At 45.5% G+C, this 26,529-nt stretch overlaps 1 protein-coding gene across 27 annotated transcripts in view; it reads right to left on the bottom strand.

Moving 5' to 3' along the window:
• The window catches only part of LOC106609337 (CUGBP Elav-like family member 2), a 189,266-nt gene that overhangs the window by 93,282 nt on the left and 69,455 nt on the right, over nucleotides 1-26,529 (bottom strand). For 6 of the 27 annotated variants that reach the window (XM_045722027.1, XM_014208043.2, XM_014208046.2 and 3 more), the window contains exon 1: nucleotides 25,621-25,913. The exons of 1 other annotated variant lie outside the window; for it this stretch is intronic. In XM_045722027.1, coding sequence (XP_045577983.1) covers nucleotides 25,621-25,886 — 266 coding nt within the window. In that variant the 5' untranslated portion in view covers nucleotides 25,887-25,913. Of the gene's footprint in view, nucleotides 1-7,363; nucleotides 7,664-25,620; nucleotides 25,917-26,529 lie in introns of those variants that run through there. 20 more of the 27 variants (XM_014208053.2, XM_014208062.2, XM_045722036.1 and 17 more) reach the window with 10 other exon arrangements.

The following is a 26,529-nucleotide window of genomic DNA, read 5'->3' as shown; positions in this document are numbered from 1 at the left end:
AATGGCTGAGTATTGGACATAGAGATCTCTCCATAAGAAAGAAAGAAAGAAAAACAACGTTCTCTCCTCTGTAAGGATTCAGGCGTTTTCTCCTAGTCACCACAGCACAGGGATAGGATGTGTTCGACACAAAGAATCAAATCAAATCAAATTTGATTGGTCACATACACATGGTTAGCAGATGTTAATGCGAGTGTAGCGAAATGCTTGTGCTTCTAGTTCCGACAGTACAGCAATATCTAACATGTCATCTAACATTTCCACAACAACTACCTAATACACACAAATCTAAGTAAAGGAATGGAATAAGAATATATACATATAAATATATGGATGAGCAATGACAGAATGTATAGGTTGGTGTGTGTTCAGCTATCAAACGTTGTGTCTGTCGTGTGTGTGTGTGTGTGTGTGTGTGTGTGTGTGTGTGTGTGTGTGTGTGTGTGTGTGTGTGTGTGTGTCTAAGCTTCAATCATCTCAAGGCCATCAATACAATTCTAAAAGACAATTCACAGGAAATAGAAAGCTCCCACACACACACACAGACACACACCACCTCTTGCATCCTCACATGAGCTGGAGGAGCTGGTGCAGTATGCTGGAGGAGCAGGTGCAGTATGCTGGAGTAGCAGGTGCAGTATGCTGGAGTAGCAAGTGCAGTATGCTGGAGTAGCAGGTACAGTATGCATCCTCACGTGAGCTGGAGGAGCAGGTGCAGTATGCTGGAGGAGCAGGTGCAGTATGCATCCTCACGTGAGCTGGAGGAACAGGTGCAGTATGCTGGAGGAGCAGGTGCAGTTTGAATCCTCACATGAGCTGGAGGAGCAGCTGCAGTATGCTGGAGGAGCAGTGCAGTATGCTGGAGGAGCAGGTACAGTATGCATCCTCACGTGAGCTGGAGGAGCAGGTACAGTATGCTGGAGGAGCAGGTACAGTATGCTGGAGGAGCAGTGCAGTATGCTGGAGGAGCAGGTACTGTATGCATCCTCACGTGAGCTGGAGGAGCAGGTACAGTATGCTGGAGGAGCAGGTACAGTATGCATCCTCATGTGAGCTGGAGGAGCAGGTACAGTATGCTGGAGGAGCAGGTACAGTATGCATCCAAGTGTGAGCTGATGTGTGCACAGTACAGTATGTGCTTTCTTGGTTACGAGTGAGAGAGAGAAAGAGAGAGATAGGACACACTAATCAGAATCCTATGCATTTGAGCTATTCCCTGTAGAAGAGAGGACTATAATCAGTTATTCTTTATGAGGCGAGAAACCAGGGCTAGAGGAAAGGAGCGAGAGAGGGATAGAGACAGTGCTAGGGGACATGGTGAGGTCTCTACTCTGTATCCATCCTCTCTGTTCTGTGTGTCTGGTGCTGAGTGGAGAGCATGACATTCCAGAGAGGTAAGAGTAATGAGCCAGTCATTAGTGCTTCATTTCCCCATGTCTCCCTCTCTCAGACCCGCCAAATTAGCCTGCTAATTAATCCTACCCAGATTAGGACACAGAGGGCTGGGCCAAGACAGCCCCAACACACACTCACGCACATACATACACACACGCGTGTACGCCCTCCCACACACACACACCTAAGATCCCCAGCAGTGATACATCACCCCGCTGACGTTCCTGAGCCACACCTGCCCAAAGACATTTATCATTATGACACAGCCTCACACACACCCACACACACACACTAACGTTTTCATCAGATGTTGACATGAACCAGCAATGTGCGGTCCACCGAACTGAAGACATCATCATACAGCCGGCGAACACACACACTCAAATGTTTCAGTCAGGTTGAATAAAGGTGAAATAAATGGTTAACAAATCTACTGCAGGACAATGGTACTGATGACACACTCTGACAGTGCGTCTGTGTATGTACATTGCCACTGGGGCTGAAGGCTGCTATAGACATGCATGTGAACTAGATACTGTAGTAGACCCAATGGAGAGGCCTGTCCCTCTAGGGGAGGAGAAGATGAGCTTCTCTCTCTGTCCCTCTCCCTCCCTCTCTCTCTCCATCTCCACAGCAGATAAGCCACAATTCAAACCAGAGTCTCCTGTGCTGTCCAGAACGGGCTGGCACTAAGCCACATCCTGCCTGACTGTCAACCCTCCCTCTTTCCCTTCCTCTTACTCCTTTCTCCCGCTCTGCTCTCACACCCTCCCTCATTGAGCTTCACATTTTGATTGTACCTCTCTCTCTCTCTCTCTTGCCCCACCTCTCACTCGCCCCCTGTTCCTTTCACTCTTCGTGCTCTCTCTCTCTCGCCCTATCCACCGTTCTCTCTCTCCATCCCTCCCTTCTCTCCCCCTGACACACATTTCTCATGCGATCCCATGTTCTCTGTCACATGAGGTTTCAGCTGTTGGACTCATGATTTGTGTGCTTTCTGAGTAGGACGGAGGGCTGGAGGAAGTGAGGGCTGGAGGGCGTGAGGCCTGGAGGGAGTGAGGGCTGGAGGGAGTGAGGGCTGGAGGGAGTGAGGGCTGGAGGGAGTGAGGGCTGGAGGGAGTGAGAGCTGGAGGGAGTGAGAGCTGGAGGGAGTGAGAGCTGGAGGAAGTGAGGGCTGGAGGGCGTGAGGCCTGGAGGGAGTGAGGGCTGGAGGGAGTGAGGGCTGGAGGGAGTGAGGGCTGGAGGGAGTGAGGGCTGGAGGGCGTGAGGGCTGGAGGGAGTGAGGGCTGGAGGGAGTGAGGGCTGGAGGGAGTGAGGGCTGGAGGGAGTGAGGGCTGGAGGGAGTGAGGGCTGGAGGGAGTGAGGGGAAGACAGGTGTGGTCCACCCATGCGTAGGGGATGATGAATGGGTGTCTATAGTCAAATACACCCTTCCACTGACTCACTGAAGGAATGAAGGGATGAAGGAATGGAGCAGCTGTCTCTGGGGAGGAGGAAGAGAATGAGGGAGAGAGACTGAACGAGGGAGTCAGTGACGGAGGAGTGAAGTAAAGAAGAAAAAACTGAACAGGAGAATAAGTAAGAGGGAAAATGATTTCCCCCGGCCCGAGTTCCAATAGTCTTTTCCTTTCCTGTTTCCTCATGACCACTGGTCTGGCAGGACATGACAGGTAAATGCAACGCGATAGAACCTATCCAGTCTGTTCACTTATCTGTGATAATGACGGAAAGGAGATGAGGAGGAAAGGAGATGAGGCCATCTTAGTGTACCGCTGAGCCTCCCAGTGAGAGGTCTGACTGGGTCAGTGTCATGGTTCCTCAGGGCCAGTGAAGTTCTAGTCAGGTTTGGGATCCTATCCTCAGTCTGGGGTGAGGGGTCGCACATTTCCCAGAGAGCCCTTTATTAAGAGGACCACCGCCTTGGCGTTAGAGTTAAAGAGGGCATTTTGGGCCCTAGACACTTCCACAACCCCTTGTCCTTCTCTGTTAACAGACCTGAAACCACTGCTAGGCATTACAGTGATGCTCCATCTAGTTCTGGGATCAGCTAATTAGAGCTTCTACCAGTCTTTTCAAGGTGGTGGGGGCTAGAGGAAGTAGCTAGAAACCGGACTGGAACGGCCCCAAGAATTCCTCTGTGAGCCAAACTCTGAGTACACTACCATCGGTTCACTAGACTCATGGGGGACCTGCCATTTCAGGTCCATTGAAGAAAGAAAACATCATGGAATAACATTCTGAGAATGAAAAAAAGGTCATGGAAAAAACAGAGTCGGGGATTCTGATCTCAGATCCAAATAGAGCCATTAAACAACCGGACACAGATAATACTGTGGTATATGATATTTCACAACACATAACTGCTCGCTAGGTAAACAAATAAATAGCTGAGATATAAAAAATGTGCGTTAGTGTAAATATTAACTGTTACCTCGCTGTTATCTGCTGGAGCTGTCCGCCTCTCTGTGACTGGCTGAGAAGCAGCATCGTAGCCAGGCCACAGATAAGTACCCTCCAGTTAAAACTTCCAGATTACCCAGCATTACCGGCACTATGGTGCGGTCCCCGCGGTGGGCAGCAACCCTCAGCCGTCGACAGAAGCTCCCCCCACCTCTCTCATTATAAATCCAAAGAAGGTTGTGTGAGGTAAAAGGTGGGATGTCTCACACACAGTGATACCGTGTACTGTAGCAGGGCCTGGCTACAGAGGCAGGTAGCCAGATAGCACACGCCACTAAATGTCAGGCAGGAGACAAAATACCCTTTAAAAACAGGCAGAGCCTTTCTGGGTTGGAGAGGAGAGAGAGAGAGAGAGGGAGAGAGAGAGAGAGAGGGATAGAGAGAGAGAGAGAGAGAGAGAGAGAGAGAGAGAGAGAGAGAGAGAGAGAGAGAGGAGAGAGAGAGGAGAGAGAGAGAAGAGGGAGAGAGAGAGGAAGAGAGAGAGAAGAGAGAGAGAGAGAGGGATAGAGAGAGAGGGAGAGAGAGAGAGGGAGAGAGAGAGAGAGAGAGAGGAGAGAGAGAGAGAGAGAGAGAGAGAGAGAGAGAGAGAGAGAGAGAGAGAGAGAGAGAGAGAGAGAGAGAGAGAGAGAGAGAGAGAGAGAGAGAGAGAGAGAGAGGAGGTAGAGGAAGTAAAGGCTAGGAAGAGGTTTAGGAGGAGAGTGATAGGAGTCAGGGATTGGGGAACAGAGCGATTGAGGAATAGAGAAATGGCGTCGCTACGACTTTGAAGGTCTCCCAACCCCCCTTGGTTGTGTGTGTGTGTGATTGTGTGTGTGTGATTGTGTGTGTGTGATTGTGTGTGTGTGTGTGTGTGTGTGTGTGTGTGTGTGTGTGTGTGTGTGTGTGTGTGTGTGTGTGTGTGTGTGTGTGTGTGTGTGTGTGTGTGAGAGAGCAGGGGGTGTGCATAAAGGCATAGACACTGATAAATGAGAGGGCGGTGTGAGTATAATGGACAAGTCAGTGGCGGGAAACAGCTCGATGTCTGATGGGATCAACAGGGTCAGAGTGTCTTCAGCCACTGAAACGAGAGGTCACACACACAAAGGCCATTTGGTGAGGCCCGTTTAAATGTGCAACATTTAACAACATAATGAGAGAAGTCATGAGATGGCAATAGAGCTGAGGGAGGGAGAGGGGGAGAAGGAGGAGAGAGGGAGATGGAGGAGAGAGGGAGAAGGAGGAGAGAGGGAGAAGGAGGAGAGAGGGGCACATTCTCACCATTAGAACATAGGCCATCAACAGCTAACGCTCTAAGCCGAGGGGACGTAAATGGGACAGGGACTGGGAGAGCGAGTCAGCTGTGCGGGCGGAATAACAGACAGCGATCATTATGTCTGCCTGAAAAACTCCCTTTGTCCCCATTCTAGGAATTTTGGACTTAAGTGAATTAAGTGTCTTGTTGTGCACGCAGTATAATCTGATCTCTGTCCCTCTTATAGCAGAACTCGTGCCGCAGACCCCAAATCGAATTTGAGCAAGCAGAGAGTTGTTAGTCACTGCGCATTCCGATATGGCTTGAATGAGCTTGTGTGTTTTATCCCACAGGTTTTTTTGGGGGGACATTTTAAAAATGCATTTCGTGCAATTCTACACAGTTTGACATGCCTTATTATGCCTCTCTTAAGGGGTATTTTGAGGGGTATATGGAGAGGCATTTTCAAAACACAGTATAAGTGAAAGAATATGTGGAGGGGGAAAACAGCCAACTTCCTGCATTTTAACATGTTTTGCCATGGGGCAGAGAGAAAAATGTACAGTTTTATAATGCTATTCTACACATTTTGTCAGGAATCTGAGATAACATTTTGATGTTTTAAAGTAACTGTCTAGTGAAAATCACACTTTTTTAAAGTTAATATTCTGTTAACTTATAAGCAAATGTTGTTGACTCGTATTTGTGGCCAAAGCTTAAATTGGAGAAAAAAACACAACCTGTCGCAAACAGCCCATTTAAAAAATGCCTGCCATTTCCTTATAGAGGATGATGTCATCCTTTTGAGGAGGATGAGCTGGCCAATCAGTGGTCTACTGACATGAATATTTTTAATGAGCAATATACACCCACACCATTCAAACACAGAAAAGCTACTTTTTAACATATCCTACATAATTACAATTTTTTTAAGGAAAACTATTTCACTCATATTGTAATTAATTATACGTCATATTTCATAGAAATATGGAAACACTGGACAGTTACATTAAAGGTTGACTTTGGGCCAAAACGCAAACATAAAGGCTTTAAACTGTATAACTGACCAATGTACCATCATAGAAGGTCATTTAATGTTTTTTTGGGGGGGGATGAATAAGATATTTGGCTACAGAAGCTCCATTTACTGAATTCTATATCTTCCGTCCAAAAACCCATTCTGTGAAATGAAGTCCACACATTCTGGAGGGGTTACTGGCTAGCTACAAGTCACTAGCGTCGCTAACAAACTAGTTATGTTGGCCGCAGCGCGCATGACCAGAAAGACAAATCCACGAACCAAAGGCACACCCCATTTATGTTTGAAAATTGAGAAAGTGTAGGACCGTTTTTTCTAGCCCAAAATCGACCGTTAAAGCTAATTTCCTGCAATTCTACTCCTTTTTCCATTGCTTGTGGCATGTTCAAATACTTTCTGGGGGCCTGATTATGGGGGGGGGGGGTCTACCTGTTCTGGGGGGGCATGTCCCCACAAGTTCACCTATGCTCTGATCTTTTCCACTATGCAATCATGCCATGCAATAAAATACAGTCTGCAGTGCAAAGCTGCTGTCAATATTCCCTTTCACATAAAAGTAGCATAGAGATAGTCCATAAATGAATTATTCTCATATTTGCAAAGATGTGCATAATGACAAAACAATGCACAAGACAGCAAAGGTGGCATGCGCGTTAAATCCTTAGCATGTGACACACACCACTGTATTTAGGGATGATTAGAGGGGGAATAGTCAGCCACTCTGTCCCGCAACATGTGCACTCACCCTGTCCAAGCAACCCCGCTCCCCACTGCTTAGCCTACCCGAGCGAGACCCTGTGACATTTTAATGGGCGGCTGCCGCAAATATCAAAGAAGTTCCCCCGTTATTCTGTGCATGTAGTCGATAGCAGTGGGCGAGGAGATACACTAGACAGGCTACATGAACAACAATTTGACGACAGCTGATAAAGGACCTTTTTAAAGACGCCGGTCTTTCACCCATCATCATTGTCCTGTCTGTCTATTAGGCAGCATTATCTTGTGCTTTACTGTCGGGCTCGCAGCAGTCTCGTTTTATTCAACGTCTCCATCGATAACAAATGCCCCACAAACACAAACTAACACCATCGAATAGCGTAATTCGGACCCAATTCCAGTCTCCCTAAACACACAAGCGCAAACATTTCCACATTGGACAGATGTTTTTCATAACCACAACCGTATTCGGAAAAAAAGGGAGAGTCGGCAACCGGGAGGAGAACAGGCAAATGACTCACATTCTATCGCCCGGAACCAGCAAGCGGCTCTCCACCATCATATCGGGCAGGAAATCCAGATTGTAGGATGAAGTCATCTTGCCCTGGCTCTGTGTCTCTCCGTGTACAGGCTGAGGATCCGCGCTCTCCTCTCTGCTCTGCCTGACAAATATACAGTGCGTCGCTCTGCTCTCTCAGCGCTCCCAGTTTGACAACTGCGCCTGGCCGCGGAGACGGAGAGGGACAGGTGCAAGTGCCAGGGCCTCCCCAAGGCAGTAGACACACACTCGGCAGTTGTCACATCCTCTTCTTCACCCACATTAGTTATTTTTTCATCTAATCCTGTCTGAAAATGCGCTCTGCTCGGGAAACTGTCGGGCTGTGGAATGCAGGTGCCGGGTCGGGAGGCAGCTAATCATTAACCATTAGAAAGCGTTATGTGCTAGATAACGTTATACCGGTTATTCCCGTGCATATGGGAAAATTAGCAGTCAGTGGCTATTCTTCACAGTAATATATTAGGGTCATTATACTACAAAACTAACGATCGCCTAATAAGTGCAGAAATAAAAGCCCCCCAAAAATGTGTGCCTATGCAATATTGAATTGTAGGAGGCTAAACAACATAACTCGATATTTTCTGCCAGAAAGAATGATTCGATTTGGTGACCTCTTTTCCATGAGGCGTTAACAACTCCATGGCCCAGCTGTAATCGATGTATATGATCGAATGCGCAAAGAGACGTGGCTAAGTACACTCATGAAGACGTGGCCAAGTACACTCATGAAAAGCACATTTTATAGTCGTCATCACTCAAGGCACTTAACATGGGCCATAAAAATGATATATTGTTTAACGCAGCTAGGGCGGCAGTTGGCCTAGCAGTGTTGGGCCAGTAACCGAAAGGTCACTGGTTCGAATCTGCGAGCTGACTAGATGAAACATCTGTCTATGTGTCCTTGAGCAAGGCACTTAACCCTAATTGCTCCTGTAAGTCGCTCTGGATAAGAGTGTCTGCTAAATGACTAAAATGTAAAAAATGTAATGCCCATGGTATTTATTGTTCAGTAAATGAGTCGATCGTATGGGTGTGGATGAAATAAACAGGATAGGAAGCTGCTGTGCCCAATAAAACCAAACGCCTAGGAGTCAAAGCTCCCTCTCTGCTCATCCCTCTGGGGAATAAAAGGGAGACACTATAACAAGAACGACTCTTCCTTGGCAATAGATGAAACTCTCTTGGGGAGAATTGAACAGGAACTGGGTCATGTGGAGCAAAAGAGTGAGCACACAGTGTACAGAGTGTGCCTGTTAGTGTGCAAGGTGGTGTGAGCCCAGGCACAGCTCTAGGGATAGTTTTCTTTTTTTGCACAATATGGTTAAGGTCAGTGGATGGGGGGAGAAAACTGATCCTACATCTACATCAGTACTTTAGGGCACAAGGTCCCTGGGGTGCAAACTGAACGGTACTGCATGTTTCACCGCACCTGACTCCTATATAGTGAAATAGGTCATAAGTAAACAACATGCTACTATATATAGCAGCATTAAATAGCATAGATGCGGTTGTCACGTTGGTATGAATGATTCGGGAGACAGGTGCAGGAATGCGTAATAGGGTTTTTATTTACACCCAAATTACGGCGTGCCGTGTAAAGGCACGGGGACGAGACCAAACACACACTATACAAAACACAGGGTAGAACCCCAAACAAAAGAGCGAGGAGAACCTTGATTAAATAACAGAAGCGCACAATGACTAACACACGGGACGAGACCCGTAATCATCTGGGCAATCCACAATGGCACGAAAGCCAAAACACACAGCACAGGTACTCACACGACCAACGGACATTGGAACAATAATCAAAAGGCACACTTATACAATTACTAATCACTGGGAATAGGTGCCAGGTGTGCGCAATGAAAGTTCCGGAGGCAGTCCATGTAGGATAGAAGGAGGACGTCAGATTGGCGCGATATTCAACAAATCTGATCTAATAAAATGTATTTTCGTCGATGATCGTCGTGATTGATGTATTGTAACAGGCCCTCAATGTGGCTACTAAAGTCTGATATTGATATATTTGGCTGTTTTTCCTGGATAACATTTAGGGACTGCATGTTATTTATAATGAGGGATACCTGGAGAAAATAAGACCTCTCTGAAATGAAAATGGAGGCCCTCCCTTCAGTAAAATATATCTTTACAAGCCTAATCTTCATGATTAATGTTCAAACATAGACGTCAAACAGTATCACGATTCTGGTCTAATGCTTCTAAAAATTATTCATGGAGCTCTCAACTAGCCTTGCACCTCACAGATTGGAGTGGTTTCTCCTAACACTTGAAAAAAAAGCCAACTTCTCCTATACCCAAAATAATAACAATAATTAAAACAAAGTGGATAGCACAGAACATACCTACCATTTAACCTCACTCCTAGACCAGAGCCTTAGATATGCCATTTTAAAAACTTTTCTTTGTTTTGTAAGCATTACATGGCAAAGTAGCCAGAAGGTTGTGGATTCACAAACCACCGCTGGACAAGGGTAGGAGTGAAAATATCATGCTTACTACAAGTTTAGATAGCTGGCAGCTAGACTAACTTACCAATCTAAAAATGTTTTGCTTACATGGGCTAATTGAGTGACTGCTGATTCACAACCAAATCTAGAAATTGCACCTTGTGTATTGTATTATTCTAACGCTCAACAGTACATTGAGACCCCGATTGAGTTCCCCAAAAAATTGGTCTGCGGGCCTACAAAAGGGGGGCTGCGGGCCGCATGCGGCCCCGGGCCACCAGTTGCCCATCCCTGGCTTATAGTATAGGCTATGAATCATTAGATTGAGACCACACTAGGTACACTTGATATTGCGTGCCCCCCAGCAGAAAATCATAGATGAGGGGCAGCATCATGCACACATTGAGATATAATAAGAAACTCATTCTCAAACACAGCTAAATTACATTTAATCAATTAAAAATGTCATGACCCTCCCCTGGACTAAAAAATAAATAATACGTAACCCTCCCCCTGATTGAAATTGAAAAAGCATGACCTTCCCCCATTTTCCTCCGGGTAACAAGTGTGTACATTTCGACCGTTTACTTAGAAATAGTCCCTTTACAGGTTTAGAAGAAGTGACTGCTAAACGCTAACTCCTGTTCATATATAAGCTGGTTAGCATATTTAGCATAGAGAAATCGCTGGTGGCAGTCAAAGTCCTCTTTAACTGTAACGCAGTTGATTGTGACAATGACATGAACATGTATTTGGGTTGACATCCATACATACTCCAATTTTTACCTCAACATGTGTGAAATACACATGTAAACAATAGCCTAAATGTAGGCACATTTTGCTGGGGGGCAATGAGGAGATTCGGGAAACTTTCCGCCATGGCATCTTTCCCCCACGTATTTCCATGGCATTTCCATTGTTTAGGTCGCGTTCCATTGACCTCTTTACTACATCTATGATTATAGTTATTTCAGATATTCTTATGCCGTGAAGGAATGACGTTCTCACTGAATACGTGGGGTGTGTGCTTGCATGTACAGTATGTAGTTGTGTGTGTGTGTGTGTGTGTGTGTGTGTGTGTGTGTGTGTGTGTGTATCCGGGTGCTATCTTGCCGAATTCCAGACACCTTTTCACTTCCACAGCTGAGGTGCCAGTGAACGGAAGACTTCACCAACCACACTGGCATTCACACACACACACTTTGCAGTCATACCTCCTTTTCTGTAATGAAGTAAGTTTAACATAATGTGTCCTTCCTCGTAACGCAGCACATTAACAGTGTTAACAATCCAACATTCACATTCAATTCATCAACAGCTTTAGAAAACACAATGAGCAACTTTAATACACTCACACTTACTCCTTAACCCCTGATCTAGGAACAGTATCAGAGACAAGACAGAGCCTAATACTCTCACACTCCTTCCTAAACCCTGATTCAGGAACAGTGTCAGCGAAAGACACAGGTAATCTCCTAGTAGTAAGATGTAGCAGCTCCAGTTTAAATGAGGGGTCACATGAGTTTGTGTGTGTGTCCATCCTCATCTGTGTTTCTCATACATACATACATACATACATACATACATACATACATACATACATACATACATACATACATACATACATACATACATACATACATACATACATATGTCGTGACCCTTTGTCTGTATTGTAACAGTAGGACACTCTCTCTGATGCCCTGTGGCGAGCAGGCCTTGACCTATGACCTCACTACTTAAGGCCTTTACAGAAACCTAAACAAATAAGTGTTCAACTGCCTGTTAGAAGTCACCGGTACAATAATGTCCACAAGCCCGAGGCTTCCTACCATTATCACACACACTGTGAAATGTTTAATTGTCAATATAATTGCCATGTTCTCTGCAGGAGCTGCTAACCACCTTTTATTGAAGTGTCTCACCTTGTGCTCATGTTTTCTCCTTCTCATTCTCTGTTTTCATAAAACCGTGTCTTACTCAAAGGAGAGTGGGACAAAAAGTCAAAGGGGGGATTATTGACTACCCACACACCCACACATCCAACCCTTACATACAAACGTGTACACAAACACCCATAAACACACACACTCAGAAGTCACACACACAGTCACAGTCAACGCTGCTGTTCTGTTATATATTATTGATTCTACTACCCACTTTTTTTAATCACTAAAGCCCAAGGAAGTGTGGTATCTGGCCAATACACCACGGCTAAGGGCTGTTCTTATTGGCCATATACCACAAACCCCAGAAGTACCTTATTGCTATTATAAACTGGTTATCAACATAATTAAAACAGTAAAATAAATGTTGTTTTGGTCATACCCATGGTATATAGTCTGTTTAACCATGGCATTGTTGAATACTCCTTTCTGATTGTCTTGAAGGGCATTCTAGAGCGTGCATTATTTCCCTGTAACGCACAGTATATTTGCAGGGTAGAATTGAATGGCTATAGTTCATTTTTACATGTTTTGTTTGAGCTGCTTTTGAAAGCAACAGTCTAATTGAAAACAGTATTGGTATTGTTGAATTGGATTTTCATAATAGCAAGCTAGGTCTGATGGTTTGGTTAGCTGTAAACTGTGTATGTGATGAATACATCTGATTTGATTGTGTTTTTATCCCCCCACCCGAGCGTCTGCTCAGGGCAAGGTCTCCCTTCTTCGCTCTCTCCCCCCAACCCTTCTCTCCAAACTCTCTCACCTCAGGCTGGGGTACAGCTGCCCAACAACACAGATCGATCACATCATGTAAGAGGGAGAGAGAGAGAGGGAGGGGGAGAGAGAGAGGGAGAGAGAGAGAGAGAGAGAGAGAGAGAGAGAGAGAGAGAGAGAGATGGAGAACACATCACGCAGGACTAACATAGATCTGAACCAACCTCTCTAACGTACCTTGCAGCAGGAGTTCAGACAGTTCAAACACCTCCGTAAGACAGAATAACCACTAGCGTTACATCATCAAAGTGAGACACTCCCAAAATAATAATCATCATCCTTCCGCTGCAGCTTCCCTGCTCCGCTTCTTTCTCTCACCCAAAGGATTGTGGGTAACAGCGTGCTACACTCGTGATGAGTGTCTGTTTTTGAGACGTGAATATTTCATGTGAGTTCATGAATAAAGCAGGAGAGCAAGCAGCTGTGATTGAGGCTAAGTGGACATGGGAGGAACCTGCTACAGGCCAGCTACACACAGACAGACAAACGCTCAAACGCTACACACAATGTGTAAGTCAACTTAAATAGTAATAGAGGAGGTATTTCTGTTCTCTAAACACAGACCCCCTCCCTCTCAGTCAGCCATCTATATTGGTCTGGTTCATGTTTGGAACATGTTCTAGAGTGTTCTAGAGTGTCCAGACTCTCTCCTTCAATCTGATTGGCTGGTTGGTACGGTTCAGTAGGTCTACCTGTGAAGCTGCTTCCCTATATTAATAAATGCCCCATGACCTGTTTAACGCACGCACGCACGCACGCACGCACACACGCACACGCACACACACACACAGGTTTTTCTAAGACATTCCGAACAAGTCTCTGGCTGTTGAGCAAATAGCACGTGACTTGAGGGGTGACCCTCATACCCTGATGGCTGAACTGTAGCTCCGGTCTGCCTCAGGGGTCTGGTCTACACGCCTTTAAACTGAACTGGGAGACAGAGACAGAAGAAGAGACTGTCTAATTTGACCCTGTCCCCTTACTGCACTTCCTCAGCTGTCTGGACAGTCTGGACAGTATCACACCAGAAAACACTGTGCATTGTTGAGCTCAAATGATCTGAGTCGCAAGAAACCGTTCAAAACAACAATACAGCATGGAAACTTCACAGTAAAGGCTGAGCTGGCCTTGGCTGTTCCTTGCTATGCTATACTGCTGTGTGTTTGGCTAGCCAGACTGTCCTGTGTTGTGTTAGCCATAGACCTGTAGTCCCATGTTGGCAGTAATCTGGGAGAACTATGGAATAATCCATCCTGTATTAGCTAGACCCTTAGTGTCTCTGTTATATTATTACTGAAGGTAATACACTGTTAAACATCACTAGCAGGGGTAAAACACTGTCTGTACACACCTCCCCCACAAACACCCACATAGGTACACATTCAGTGGTACAGTGTCCTGTATGGGTGTAGGAGGATAGAGGCTGTCCAAAACACTGTCCAGTCCAGCTGTAGTGCAACAGAGCGCGCTCCGGCTGTAATTGGCCATCGCCACGGTGACAGAGAGGAGTTAAAATAAAGCCGGCTGGCTGTGGACCCTCCATTCATTACATATCCCTCTCTCCTTCCCTCCATCTCCATCCAATCTGTGCTGCCCTCTTTCTTTCTCTCACTCCCTCTCACACTCTCCGCCTCCCCTAACCACCTTCTCCCTGCACCCCTCCCTCTATCCCCCCTCCCTCTCTCGCCACCCCCCCTCCTCCCCTCTGTTATTTTCCTCATTAAAGTGGGACCCAGGCAGTAGCGGTCACTGCCTCTCATTTATTTTCATTTGAAACTGGTGCAGCTCCACTGATCCTCTGGGGCTGAGCAGAGAGAGAGCAGGATGGTGTCATTCTGATAACAACCACCCAGCACACACACACACACACACACACACACACACACACACACACACACACACACACACACACACACACACACACACACACACACACACACACACACACACACACACACACAGGTGTGCACGCACGCACACACACACACACACAAGCACAGATGCACGTATACAGACACACTCTGATGCAAACACACACACACACACACCTACAAGCTCACAGCCACAGCTCATTCACTCCCTTGCTCTCACACATGCACTCTTACCCTCTCGCTGGTGTGTGTGAGTGTGTGTGAGAGTGTGTTGATACTGGGTGTTACTTCCAGATGGGGAATCTCTTATTAAGCATAATCGTATTAGACTGATTGACTACTGATGAACTAACGACTATTGATCCAGAGAAGAGAGAGGGGCTGTATACAAAGCAGGACTGTGCTAGGGGACCGACCCAGGTGTAGCTGTGTGTGTGTGTGTGTGTGTGTGTGTGTGTGTGTGTGTGTGTGTGTGTGTGTGTGTGTGAGAGAGTGTGTCTGTGTGCAACGCATACACACACACACGTACCCATACATTCATAACCACCATGTACTAACTGACCCAGCCTGACTCTCCTTATTGAAAAGGTGGGCCGGCGATTAAATAGGGCGTAGTGATTCTGACGTGCTCTTTTCACTTTGCTGTAGCGGGTGGTTGGGCAGATTCATGAGGGCCCGGGGACTATTTTAGAGTCCATTGCCTCCACCTTCTCTGTTTCCTGAATAATGAGAGAGAGAGGTGCCATAACTGTGTTCTCTAAACCAACAGGAAGGGTCCTAAAAGGAGACTTCTACCCGATAGGCCATAAGGGAGGCACACTTAGAGAAGCACACTTGAAAGGGAGCGCTTGGTTTAATGCTGACTGGGCTTATAAAGGAGGCCCATCCATCCCTGTCTTGGTTTTATTGTCCCATAATAAAGCATTAATACACAAGGCTGATGGGTGATTTATTATTGTTTTACCACGTCTGGGCTGTGTTCATCAGTATGAGGCTAAGCCATGTTTTAAATAGCTATTAACTCTTAAAAGGTACATGTGGTTTATATTGCAAAAATACACCTCTATAAATCAGGGAGTAATGATAAAATGTGGAGGAGAGAGAGAGAGATTAAATGTGGAGGAAAAAGAGAGAGAGATTAAATGTGGAGGAGAGAGTGAGAGATATTACATGTGGAGGAGAGAGTGAGAGAGATTAAATGTGGAGGAGAGAGTGAGAGAGAGATTAAATGTGGAGGAGAGAGAGAGAGATTAAATGTGGAGGAGAGAGAGAGAGATTAAATGTGGAGGAGAGAGAGAGAGATTAAATGTGGAGGAGAGAGAGAGATTAAATGTGGAGGAGAGAGAGAGATTAAATGTGGAGGAGAGAGAGATTAAATGTGGAGGAGAGAGAGAGATTAAATGTGGAGGAGAGAGTGAGAGAGAGGTTAAATGTGGAGGAGAGAGAGAGAGAGATTAAATGTGGAGGAGAGAGAGAGATTAAATGTGGAGGAGAGAGAGAGAGAGAGATTAAATGTGGAGGAGAGAGAGATATTACATGTGGAGGAGAGAGTGAGAGAGAGGTTAAATGTGGAGGAGAGAGAGAGAGATTAAATGTGGAGGAGAGAGAGAGAGATATTAAATGTGGAGGAGAGAGAGAGAGATATTAAATGTGGAGGAGAGAGAGAGAGATTAAATGTGGAGGAGAGAGAGAGATTCAATGTGGAGGAGAGAGAGAGATTAAATGTCGAGGAGAGAGAGAGAGATTAAATGTGGAGGAGAGAGAGATATTACATGTGGAGGAGAGAGTGAGAGAGAGGTTAAATGTGGAGGAGAGAGAGAGATTAAATGTGGAGGAGAGAGAGAGATTAAATGTGGAGGAGAGAGAGAGATTAAATGTGGAGGAGAGAGAGATTAAATGTGGAGGAGAGAGAGATTAAATGTGGAGGAGAGAGAGAGAGAGATTACATGTGGAGGAGAGAGTGAGAGAGAGGTTAAATGTGGAGGAGAGAGAGAGAGAGATATTAAATGTGGAGGAGAGAGAGAGAGAGAGATTAAATGTGGAGGAGAGAGAGAGAGATTAAATGTGGAGGAGAGAGAGAGAGAGAGATTAAATGTGGAGGAGAGAGAGATATTACATGTGGAAAGAGGAGAGAGAGGTTAAATGTGGAGGAGAGAGAGAGATTAAATGTGGAGAGAGAGAGATTAAATGTGGAGGAGAGAGTGAGAGAGAGATTAAATGTGGAGGAGAGAGTGAGAGAGAGGGTAAATGTGAAGGAGAGAGAGAGATTAAATGTGGAGGAGAGAGAGAGAGATTACATGTGGAGGAGAGAGAGAGATATTCAATGTGGAGGAGAGAGAGAGAGAGATTACATGTGGAGGAGAGAGTGAGAGAGGGGTTAAATGTGGAGGAGAGAGAGAGAGAGATTAAATGTGGAGGAGAGAGAGAGAGAGATTAAATGTGGAGGAGAGAGAGATATTACATGTGGAGGAGAGAGTGAGAGAGAGGTTAAATGTGGAGGAGAGAGAGAGATTAAATGTGGAGGAGAGAGAGAGATTAAATGTGGAGGAGAGAGAGAGAGAGAGATTAAATGTGGAGGAGAGAGAGAGATTAAATGTGGAGGAGAGAGAGAGAGATTAAATGTGGAGGAGAGAGAGAGAGAGATTACATGTGGAGGAGAGAGTGAGAGAGATTACATGTGGAGGAGAGAGAGAGAGGTTAAATGTGGAGGAGAGAGAGAGAGAGATTAAATGTGGAGGAGAGAGATATTACATGTGGAGGAGAGAGTGAGAGAGAGGTTAAATGTGGAGGAGAGAGAGAGATTAAATGTGGAGGAGAGAGAGAGATTAAATGTGGAGGAGAGAGAGAGATTAAATGTGGAGGAGAGAGAGAGAGAGAGATTAAATGTGGAGGAGAGAGAGAGAGATTAAATGTGGAGGAGAGAGAGAGAGATTAAATGTGGAGGAGAGAGAGAGAGAGAGAGATTAAATGTGGAGGAGAGAGTGAGATTAAATGTGGAGGAGAAGGTGAGATTAAATGTGGAGGAGAGAGTGAGAGAGAGGTTAAATGTGGAGGAGAGAGAGAGAGAGATTAAATATGGAGGAGAGAGAGAGAGAGATTAAATATGAAGGAGAGAGAGAGAGATTAAATGTGGAGGAGAGAGAGAGATTAAATGTGGAGGAGAGAGAGATATTACATGTGGAGGAGAGAGTGAGAGAGAGGTTAAATGTGGAGGAGAGAGAGAGATTAAATGTGGAGGAGAGAGAGAGATTAAATGTGGAGGAGAGAGAGAGAGAGAGATTAAATGTGGAGGAGAGAGAAAGAGAGATTAAATGTGGAGGAGAGAGAGAGAGAGAGATTAAATGTGGAGGAGAGAGTGAGAGAGAGATTAAATGTGGAGGAGAGAGTGAGAGAGAGGGTAAATGTGGAGGAGAGAGAGAGATTAAATGTGGAGGAGAGAGAGAGAGATTACATGTGGAGGAGAGAGAGAGAGAGAGATTAAATGTGGAGGAGAGAGAGATATTACATGTGGAGGAGAGAGTGAGAGAGAGGTTAAATGTGGAGGAGAGAGAGAGATTAAATGTGGAGGAGAGAGAGAGATTAAATGTGGAGGAGAGAGAGAGAGAGATTAAGGAGAGAGAGATATGTTAAATGTGGAGGAGAGAGAGAGAGATTAAATGTGGAGGAGAGAGAGATTAAATGTGGAGGAGAGAGAGATTAAATGTGGAGGAGAGAGAGAGATTAAATGTGGAGGAGAGAGAGATATTACATGTGGAGGAGAGAGTGAGAGAGAGGTTAAATGTGGAGGAGAGAGAGAGAGAGATTAAATGTGGAGGAGAGAGAGAGAGATTAAATGTGGAGGAGAGAGAGAGAGATTAAATGTGGAGGAGAGAGAGAGAGAGATTAAATGTGGAGGAGAGAGAGAGATTAAATGTGGAGGAGAGAGAGATATTACATGTGGAGGAGAGAGTGAGAGAGAGGTTAAATGTGGAGGAGAGAGAGAGATTAAATGTGGAGGAGAGAGAGAGATTAAATGTGGAGGAGAGAGAGAGAGAGAGATTAAATGTGGAGGAGAGAGAAAGAGAGATTAAATGTGGAGGAGAGAGAGAGAGAGAGAGAGAGATTAAATGTGGAGGAGAGAGTGAGAGAGAGATTAAATGTGGAGGAGAGAGTGAGAGAGAGGGTAAATGTGGAGGAGAGAGAGGGATTAAATGTGGAGGAGAGAGAGAGAGATTACATGTGGAGGAGAGAGAGAGAGAGAGATTAAATGTGGAGGAGAGAGAGATATTACATGTGGAGGAGAGAGTGAGAGAGAGGTTAAATGTGGAGGAGAGAGAGAGATTAAATGTGGAGGAGAGAGAGAGATTAAATGTGGAGGAGAGAGAGAGAGAGAGAGATTAAATGTGGAGGAGAGAGAGAGAGAGATTAAGGAGAGAGAGAGATTAAATGTGGAGGAGAGAGAGATTAAATGTGGAGGAGAGAGAGAGATTAAATGTGGAGGAGAGAGAGATATTACATGTGGAGGAGAGAGTGAGAGAGAGGTTAAATGTGGAGGAGAGAGAGAGAGAGATTAAATGTGGAGGAGAGAGAGAGATTAAATGTGGAGGAGAGAGAGAGAGAGAGATTAAATGTGGAGGAGAGAGAGAGAGAGGTTAAATGTGGAGGAGAGAGAGAGAGATTAAATGTGGAGGAGAGAGAGAGAGAGATTAAATGTGGAGGAGAGAGAGAGATTAAATGTGGAGGAGAGAGAGAGAGAGAGATTAAATGTGGAGGAGAGAGAGAGATTAAATGTGGAGGAGAGAGAGAGAGAGATTAAATGTGGAGGAGAGAGAGAGAGATTACATGTGGAGGAGAGAGTGAGAGAGATTACATGTGGAGGAGAGAGAGAGAGGTTAAATGTGGAGGAGAGAGAGAGAGAGATTAAATGTGGAGGAGAGAGATATTACATGTGGAGGAGAGAGTGAGAGAGAGGTTAAATGTGGAGGAGAGAGAGAGATTAAATGTGGAGGAGAGAGAGAGATTAAATGTGGAGGAGAGAGAGAGATTAAATGTGGAGGAGAGAGAGAGATTAAATGTGGAGGAGAGAGAGAGAGAGAGATTAAATGTGGAGGAGAGAGAGAGAGAGATTAAATGTGGAGGAGAGAGAGAGAGAGATTAAATGTGGAGGAGAGAGTGAGATTAAATGTGGAGGAGAGAGTGAGAGAGAGGTTAAATGTGGAGGAGAGAGGGAGAGAGATTAAATATGGAGGAGAGAGAGAGAGATTAAATGTGGAGGAGAGAGAGAGATTAAATGTGGAGGAGAGAGAGAGATTAAATGTGGAGGAGAGAGAGATATTACATGTGGAGGAGAGAGTGAGAGAGAGGTTAAATGTGGAGGAGAGAAAGAGATTAAATGTGGAGGAGAGAGAGAGATTAAATGTGGAGGAGAGAGAGAGAGAGAGATTAAATGTGGAGGAGAGAGAAAGAGAGATTAAATGTGGAGGAGAGAGAAAGAGAGATTAAATGTGGAGGAGAGAGAGAGAGAGAGAGATTAAATGTGGAGGAGAGAGTGAGAGAGAGATTAAATGTGGAGGAGAGAGTGAGAGAGAGGGTAAATGTGGAGGAGAGAGAGAGATTAAAAGTGGAGGAGAGAGAGAGAGATTACATGTGGAGGAGAGAGAGAGAGAGAGATTAAATGTGGAGGAGAGAGAGATATTACATGTGGAGGAGAGAGTGAGAGAGAGGTTAAATGTGGAGGAGAGAGAGAGATTAAATGTGGAGGAGAGAGAGAGATTAAATGTGGAGGAGAGAGAGAGAGAGATTAAGGAGAGAGAGATATGTTAAATGTGGAGGAGAGAGAGAGAGATTAAATGTGGAGGAGAGAGAGATTAAATGTGGAGGAGAGAGAGATTAAATGTGGAGGAGAGAGAGAGATTAAATGTGGAGGAGAGAGAGATATTACATGTGGAGGAGAGAGTGAGAGAGAGGTTAAATGTGGAGGAGAGAGAGAGAGATTAAATGTGGAGGAGAGAGAGAGAGATTAAATGTGGAGGAGAGAGAGAGAGATTAAATGTGGAGGAGAGAGAGAGAGATTAAATGTGGAGGAGAGAGAGAGATTAAATGTGGAGGAGAGAGAGATATTACATGTGGAGGAGAGAGTGAGAGAGAGGTTAAATGTGGAGGAGAGAGAGATTAAATGTGGAGGAGAGAGAGAGATTAAATGTGGAGGAGAGAGAGAGAGAGAGATTAAATGTGGAGGAGAGAGAAAGAGAGATTAAATGTGGAGGAGAGAGAGAGAGAGAGAGAGATTAAATGTGGAGGAGAGAGTGAGAGAGAGATTAAATGTGGAGGAGAGAGTGAGAGAGAGGGTAAATGTGGAGGAGAGAGAGAGATTAAATGTGGAGGAGAGAGAGAGAGATTACATGTGGAGGAGAGAGAGAGAGAGAGATTAAATGTGGAGGATAGAGAGATATTACATGTGGAGGAGAGAGTGAGAGAGAGGTTAAATGTGGAGGAGAGAGAGAGATTAAATGTGGAGGAGAGAGAGAGATTAAATGTGGAGGAGAGAGAGAGAGAGAGAGATTAAATGTGGAGGAGAGAGAGAGATTAAATGTGGAGGAGAGAGAGATTAAATGTGGAGGAGAGAGAGAGATTAAATGTGGAGGAGAGAGAGAGAGAGAGATTAAATGTGGAGGAGAGAGAGAGATTAAATGTGGAGGAGAGAGAGAGATTAAATGTGGAGGAGAGAGAGAGAGAGATTAAATGTGGAGGAGAGAGAGAGAGATTACATGTGGAGGAGAGAGTGAGAGAGATTACATGTGGAGGAGAGAGAGAGAGGTTAAATGTGGAGGAGAGAGAGAGAGAGATTAAATGTGGAGGAGAGAGATATTACATGTGGAGGAGAGAGTGAGAGAGAGGTTAAATGTGGAGGAGAGAGAGAGATTAAATGTGGAGGAGAGAGAGAGATTAAATGTGGAGGAGAGAGAGAGATTAAATGTGGAGGAGAGAGAGAGATTAAATGTGGAGGAGAGAGAGAGAGAGATTAAATGTGGAGGAGAGAGAGAGAGATTAAATGTGGAGGAGAGAGAGAGAGAGATTAAATGTGGAGGAGAGAGTGAGATTAAATGTGGAGGAGAGAGTGAGAGAGAGGTTAAATGTGGAGGAGAGAGGGAGAGAGATTAAATATGGAGGAGAGAGAGAGAGATTAAATGTGGAGGAGAGAGAGAGATTAAATGTGGAGGAGAGAGAGAGATTAAATGTGGAGGAGAGAGAGATATTACATGTGGAGGAGAGAGTGAGAGAGAGGTTAAATGTGGAGGAGAGAGAGAGATTAAATGTGGAGGAGAGAGAGAGATTAAATGTGGAGGAGAGAGAGAGATTAAATGTGGAGGAGAGAGAAAGAGAGATTAAATGTGGAGGAGAGAGAGAGAGAGAGAGAGATTAAATGTGGAGGAGAGAGTGAGAGAGAGATTAAATGTGGAGGAGAGAGTGAGAGAGAGGGTAAATGTGGAGGAGAGAGAGAGATTAAATGTGGAGGAGAGAGAGAGAGATTACATGTGGAGGAGAGAGTGAGAGAGAGGTTAAATGTGGAGGAGAGAGAGAGATTAAATGTGGAGGAGAGAGAGAGATTAAATGTGGAGGAGAGAGAGAGAGAGAGAGATTAAATGTGGAGGAGAGAGAGAGAGAGATTAAGGAGAGAGAGATATGTTAAATGTGGAGGAGAGAGAGAGAGATTAAATGTGGAGGAGAGAGAGATTAAATGTGGAGGAGAGAGAGAGATTAAATGTGGAGGAGAGAGAGATTACATGTGGAGGAGAGAGTGAGAGAGAGGTTAAATGTGGAGGAGAGAGAGAGAGAGATTAAATGTGGAGGAGAGAGAGAGAGATTAAATGTGGAGGAGAGAGAGAGAGAGATTAAATGTGGAGGAGAGAGAGATATTACATGTGGAGGAGAGAGTGAGAGAGAGGTTAAATGTGGAGGAGAGAGAGAGCGAGATTAAATGTGGAGGAGAGAGAGAGAGAGAGATTAAATGTGGAGGAGAGAGAGAGATTAAATGTGGAGGAGAGAGAGAGATTAAATGTGGAGGAGAGAGAGAGAGATTAAATGTGGAGGAGAGAGAGAGAGAGATTACATGTGGAGGAGAGAGTGAGAGAGATTACATGTGGAGGAGAGAGTGAGAGAGAGGTTAAATGTGGAGGAGAGAGAGAGATTAAATGTGGAGGAGAGAGAGAGATTAAATGTGGAGGAGAGAGAGAGATTAAATGTGGAGGAGAGAGAGAGAGATTAAATGTGGAGGAGAGAGAGATTACATGTGGAGGAGAGAGTGAGAGAGAGGTTAAATGTGGAGGAGAGAGAGAGAGAGATTAAATGTGGAGGAGAGAGAGAGAGAGAGATTAAATGTGGAGAGAGAGAGATATTACATGTGGAGGAGAGAGTGAGAGAGAGGTTAAATGTGGAGGAGAGAGAGAGATTAAATGTGGAGGAGAGAGAGAGAGAGATTAAATGTGGAGGAGAGAGAGAGAGAGATTAAATGTGGAGGAGAGAGAGAGAGATTAAATGTGGAGGAGAGAGAGAGAGAGATTAAATGTGGAGGAGAGAGAGAGAGAGAGATTAAATGTGGAGGAGAGAGAGAGAGAGAGATTAAATGTGGAGGAGAGAGTGAGAGAGAGATTAAATGTGGAGGAGAGAGTGAGAGAGAGGGTAAATGTGGAGGAGAGAGAGAGAGATTACATGTGGAGGAGAGAGAGAGAGATTAAATGTGGAGGAGAGAGAGAGAGAGATTACATGTGGAGGAGAGAGTGAGAGAGATTACATGTGGAGGAGAGAGTGAGAGAGAGGTTAAATGTGGAGGAGAGAGAGAGAGAGATTAAATGTGGAGGAGAGAGAGAGAGAGATTAAATGTGGAGGAGAGAGAGAGAGAGATTAAATGTGGAGGAGAGAGTGAGATTAAATGTGGAGGAGAGAGTGAGAGAGAGGTTAAATGTGGAGGACAGAGAGAGAGAGATTAAATGTGGAGGAGAGAGAGAGAGATTAAATGTGGAGGAGAGAGAGAGATTAAATGTGGAGGAGAGAGAGATTAAATGTGGAGGAGAGAGAGATATTACATGTGGAGGAGAGAGTGAGAGAGAGGTTAAATGTGGAGGAGAGAGAGAGATTAAATGTGCAGGAGAGAGAGAGATTAAATGTGGAGGAGAGAGAGAGAGGTTAAATGTGGAGGAGAGAGAGAGAGATTAAATGTGGAGGAGAGAGAGAGATTAAATGTGGAGGAGAGAGAGAGAGATTAAATGTGGAGGAGAGAGAGAGATTAAATGTGGAGGAGAGAGAGAGGTTAAATGTGGAGGAGAGAGAGAGGTTAAATGTGGAGGAGAGAGTGAGAGAGAGATTAAATGTGGAGGAGAGAGAGAGAGATTAAATGTGGAGGAGAGAGAGAGATTAAATGTGGAGGAGAGAGAGAGATTAAATGTGGAGGAGAGATATTAAATGTGGAGGAGAGAGTGAGAGAGAGGTTAAATGTGGAGGAGAGAGAGATTAAATGTGGAGGAGAGAGAGAGAGATTAAATGTGGAGGAGAGAGAGAGAGATTAAATGTGGAGGAGAGAGAGAGATTAAATGTGGAGGAGAGATATTAAATGTGGAGGAGAGAGAGATATTACATGTGGAGGAGAGAGAGAGATTAAATGTGGAGGAGAGAGAGAGAGATTAAATGTGGAGGAGAGAGAGAGAGATTAAATGTGGAGGAGAGAGAGATATTACATGTGGAGGAGAGAGAGATATTACATGTGGAGGAGAGAGAGATATTACATGTGGAGGAGAGAGAGAGAGAGAGAGAGAGTAAATGTGGAGGAGAGAGAGAGATTAAATGTGGAGGAGAGAGAGAGATTAAATGTGGAGGTGAGAGAGAGATTAAATGTGGAGGAGAGAGAGAGAGATTAAATGTGGAGGAGAGAGAGAGATTAAATGTGGAGGAGAGAGAGAGAGATTAAATGTGGAGGAGAGAGAGATATTACATGTGGAGGAGAGAGTGAGAGAGAGGTTAAATGTGGAGGAGAGAGAGAGAGAGAGAGATTAAATGTGGAGGAGAGAGAGATATTACATGTGGAGGAGAGAGTGAGAGAGAGGTTAAATGTGGAGGAGAGAGAGAGATTAAATGTGGAGGAGAGAGAGAGAGATTAAATGTGGAGGAGAGAGAGATAGTGAGTACGGCAGACTGAAGTGGCTGGCTGGCAGACTTATTGTTTGTCTGTGTCTGTCTCTTTGGAGCTGGATGTTTCTGTAACCGCCCCATTGTCCCCCCCTCTTCCTCACCTCCCTCCTTTTTTCCCTCACTCTCTCTCTGACTGAGATCCAAATAAACAAAGCAGACATCTTTCAACAACCCCCAAAAAATTCCGGAAACGAGGGAGAGAGGGATAAGAGAGATGGAAAAAGAGAGAGATACAGAGAAGGAGAGGTTGGAGATTCTGTTGATCAAACATGAAAAGGTTTTGTCTGTTTTTGATAAATATGACGGCGGAATGAAACAGGCACATTTTTCACCCAGAATCCAAATATGGAGTCTAGTCTACCCTCTTTCTCTCTATTCTCCTGCTTTCCACCCTGCCCGCCCCACCTCTCCTCTCCTCTCCTCTCCTCTCCTCTCCTCTCCTCTCCTCTCCTCTCCTCTCCTCTCCTCTCCTCTCCTCTCCTCTCCTCTCCTCTCCTCTCCTCTCCTCTCTGGATTACAGCGAGTAGTATAAACACAGTCCTGATCCACCGCCCCGTTCCCTGGCCAGCCTCCACCCCCTAGAGAGGGATAAAGCCCCTCACATCGTCCCTACCACCCCTCCGCTTACCCCTCCATGACTCACATACAGAGAGAGGAGGCATGAAAAAGGAGGATGGGTTGGAGAGGAAAAGAGAGCAAGAGAGGCACAAGCATTGGATTTTACACTTGAACAAATGAACAGTCGCAGGACAGAAAGGAGGGATACCTAAACAGAACAACAAGCGAGAAAGAGAGCGAGAGGCGGAGAGAGAGGAGCAGACACTGACAGACATTGCAGTGAGATATGACAGAAACACAGACTGAACCAGAAAACAAAACACACCCTAAAACAGGAGATCACATGAGAGAGGGTCTGGGTATGGTTCTGACATATATATATATATATGTGTGTGTGTGTGTGTGTGTGTGTGTGTGTGTGTGTGTGTGTGTGTGTACCTCAGCGGCAGCTCGTCGGCCCTCATGGATCCGCCGGTGGGGTGGGGTGCAGAGGGGGGGCAGCATATGCCGTCGACACACACACTCTGCACAAAGCCCAGCTCGGACGAGAGCTGCAACATCTCTGCTCTGCTCCCAACCGCTGGTTTTCTCCTCCGATCGCTTTTTTGTTCACCCTCTTTTTCTGTTTCACAACAAGAGGCGGCTTTCTGCTCTCGGTCTCTCTCTCTCTCTCGTTCCTCGCGCTCTCTCGTTCCTATTCGCATTACAGAAACACACGTTCTCTCGTCCCCTCCCCTCTGCCTCCCGCTCTCTCTCTCTACCCCTCCCTCCTTCTCTCTCTCTCTCTCTCTCTCTCTCTCTCTTTCTCTCTCTCTCTCTCTGGTGGAGCGGTGGAGACCCTGCTGGCTTGCCTGGCTGAAGTAATCTCCCCTGACGGCTCAGCTCATGTTGTTGTGTTGTGGGCCTATTTTACTCTAATACTATCCCTGAGCAGACCAGCCTGACCCAGCCCAGTCGAACTCTGATCTAGTCCAACTCAGTTTATTCTAGGCCAGCACAGACCAGTTTTAACCTAGTTCAGCCCAGCCGAGCATCGGCTAGCCTACAGTGCAGTCCAGCTCAGTCCAGCTGTCCAGTCCAGCCCAGTCCCCAGTGAATGGAGCTATGGAGCTGGCCTACTGGATATGGCCAATACATTCCATGTTGTTTCCCAGCTAAAAGACAGACCTGTCTCAGCTAGTGGCCCTCCCTAAGGGGGCCCTGCCAGCAGCTACAGCTAGGCTCCACTACCTGTCATACACACACACACACACACACACACACACACACACACACACACACACACACACACACACACACACACACACACACACACACACACACACAAAATCGGGTATCTGTCACATC

The sequence above is a fragment of the Salmo salar genome, chromosome ssa07 (genome assembly GCF_905237065.1).
Source record: "Salmo salar chromosome ssa07, Ssal_v3.1, whole genome shotgun sequence".
Classification (NCBI taxonomy): Eukaryota; Metazoa; Chordata; class Actinopteri; order Salmoniformes; family Salmonidae; genus Salmo; species Salmo salar.
The sequence above is the reverse complement of the archived record's forward strand: the minus strand, read 5'-3'. Positions and strand labels throughout refer to the sequence as shown.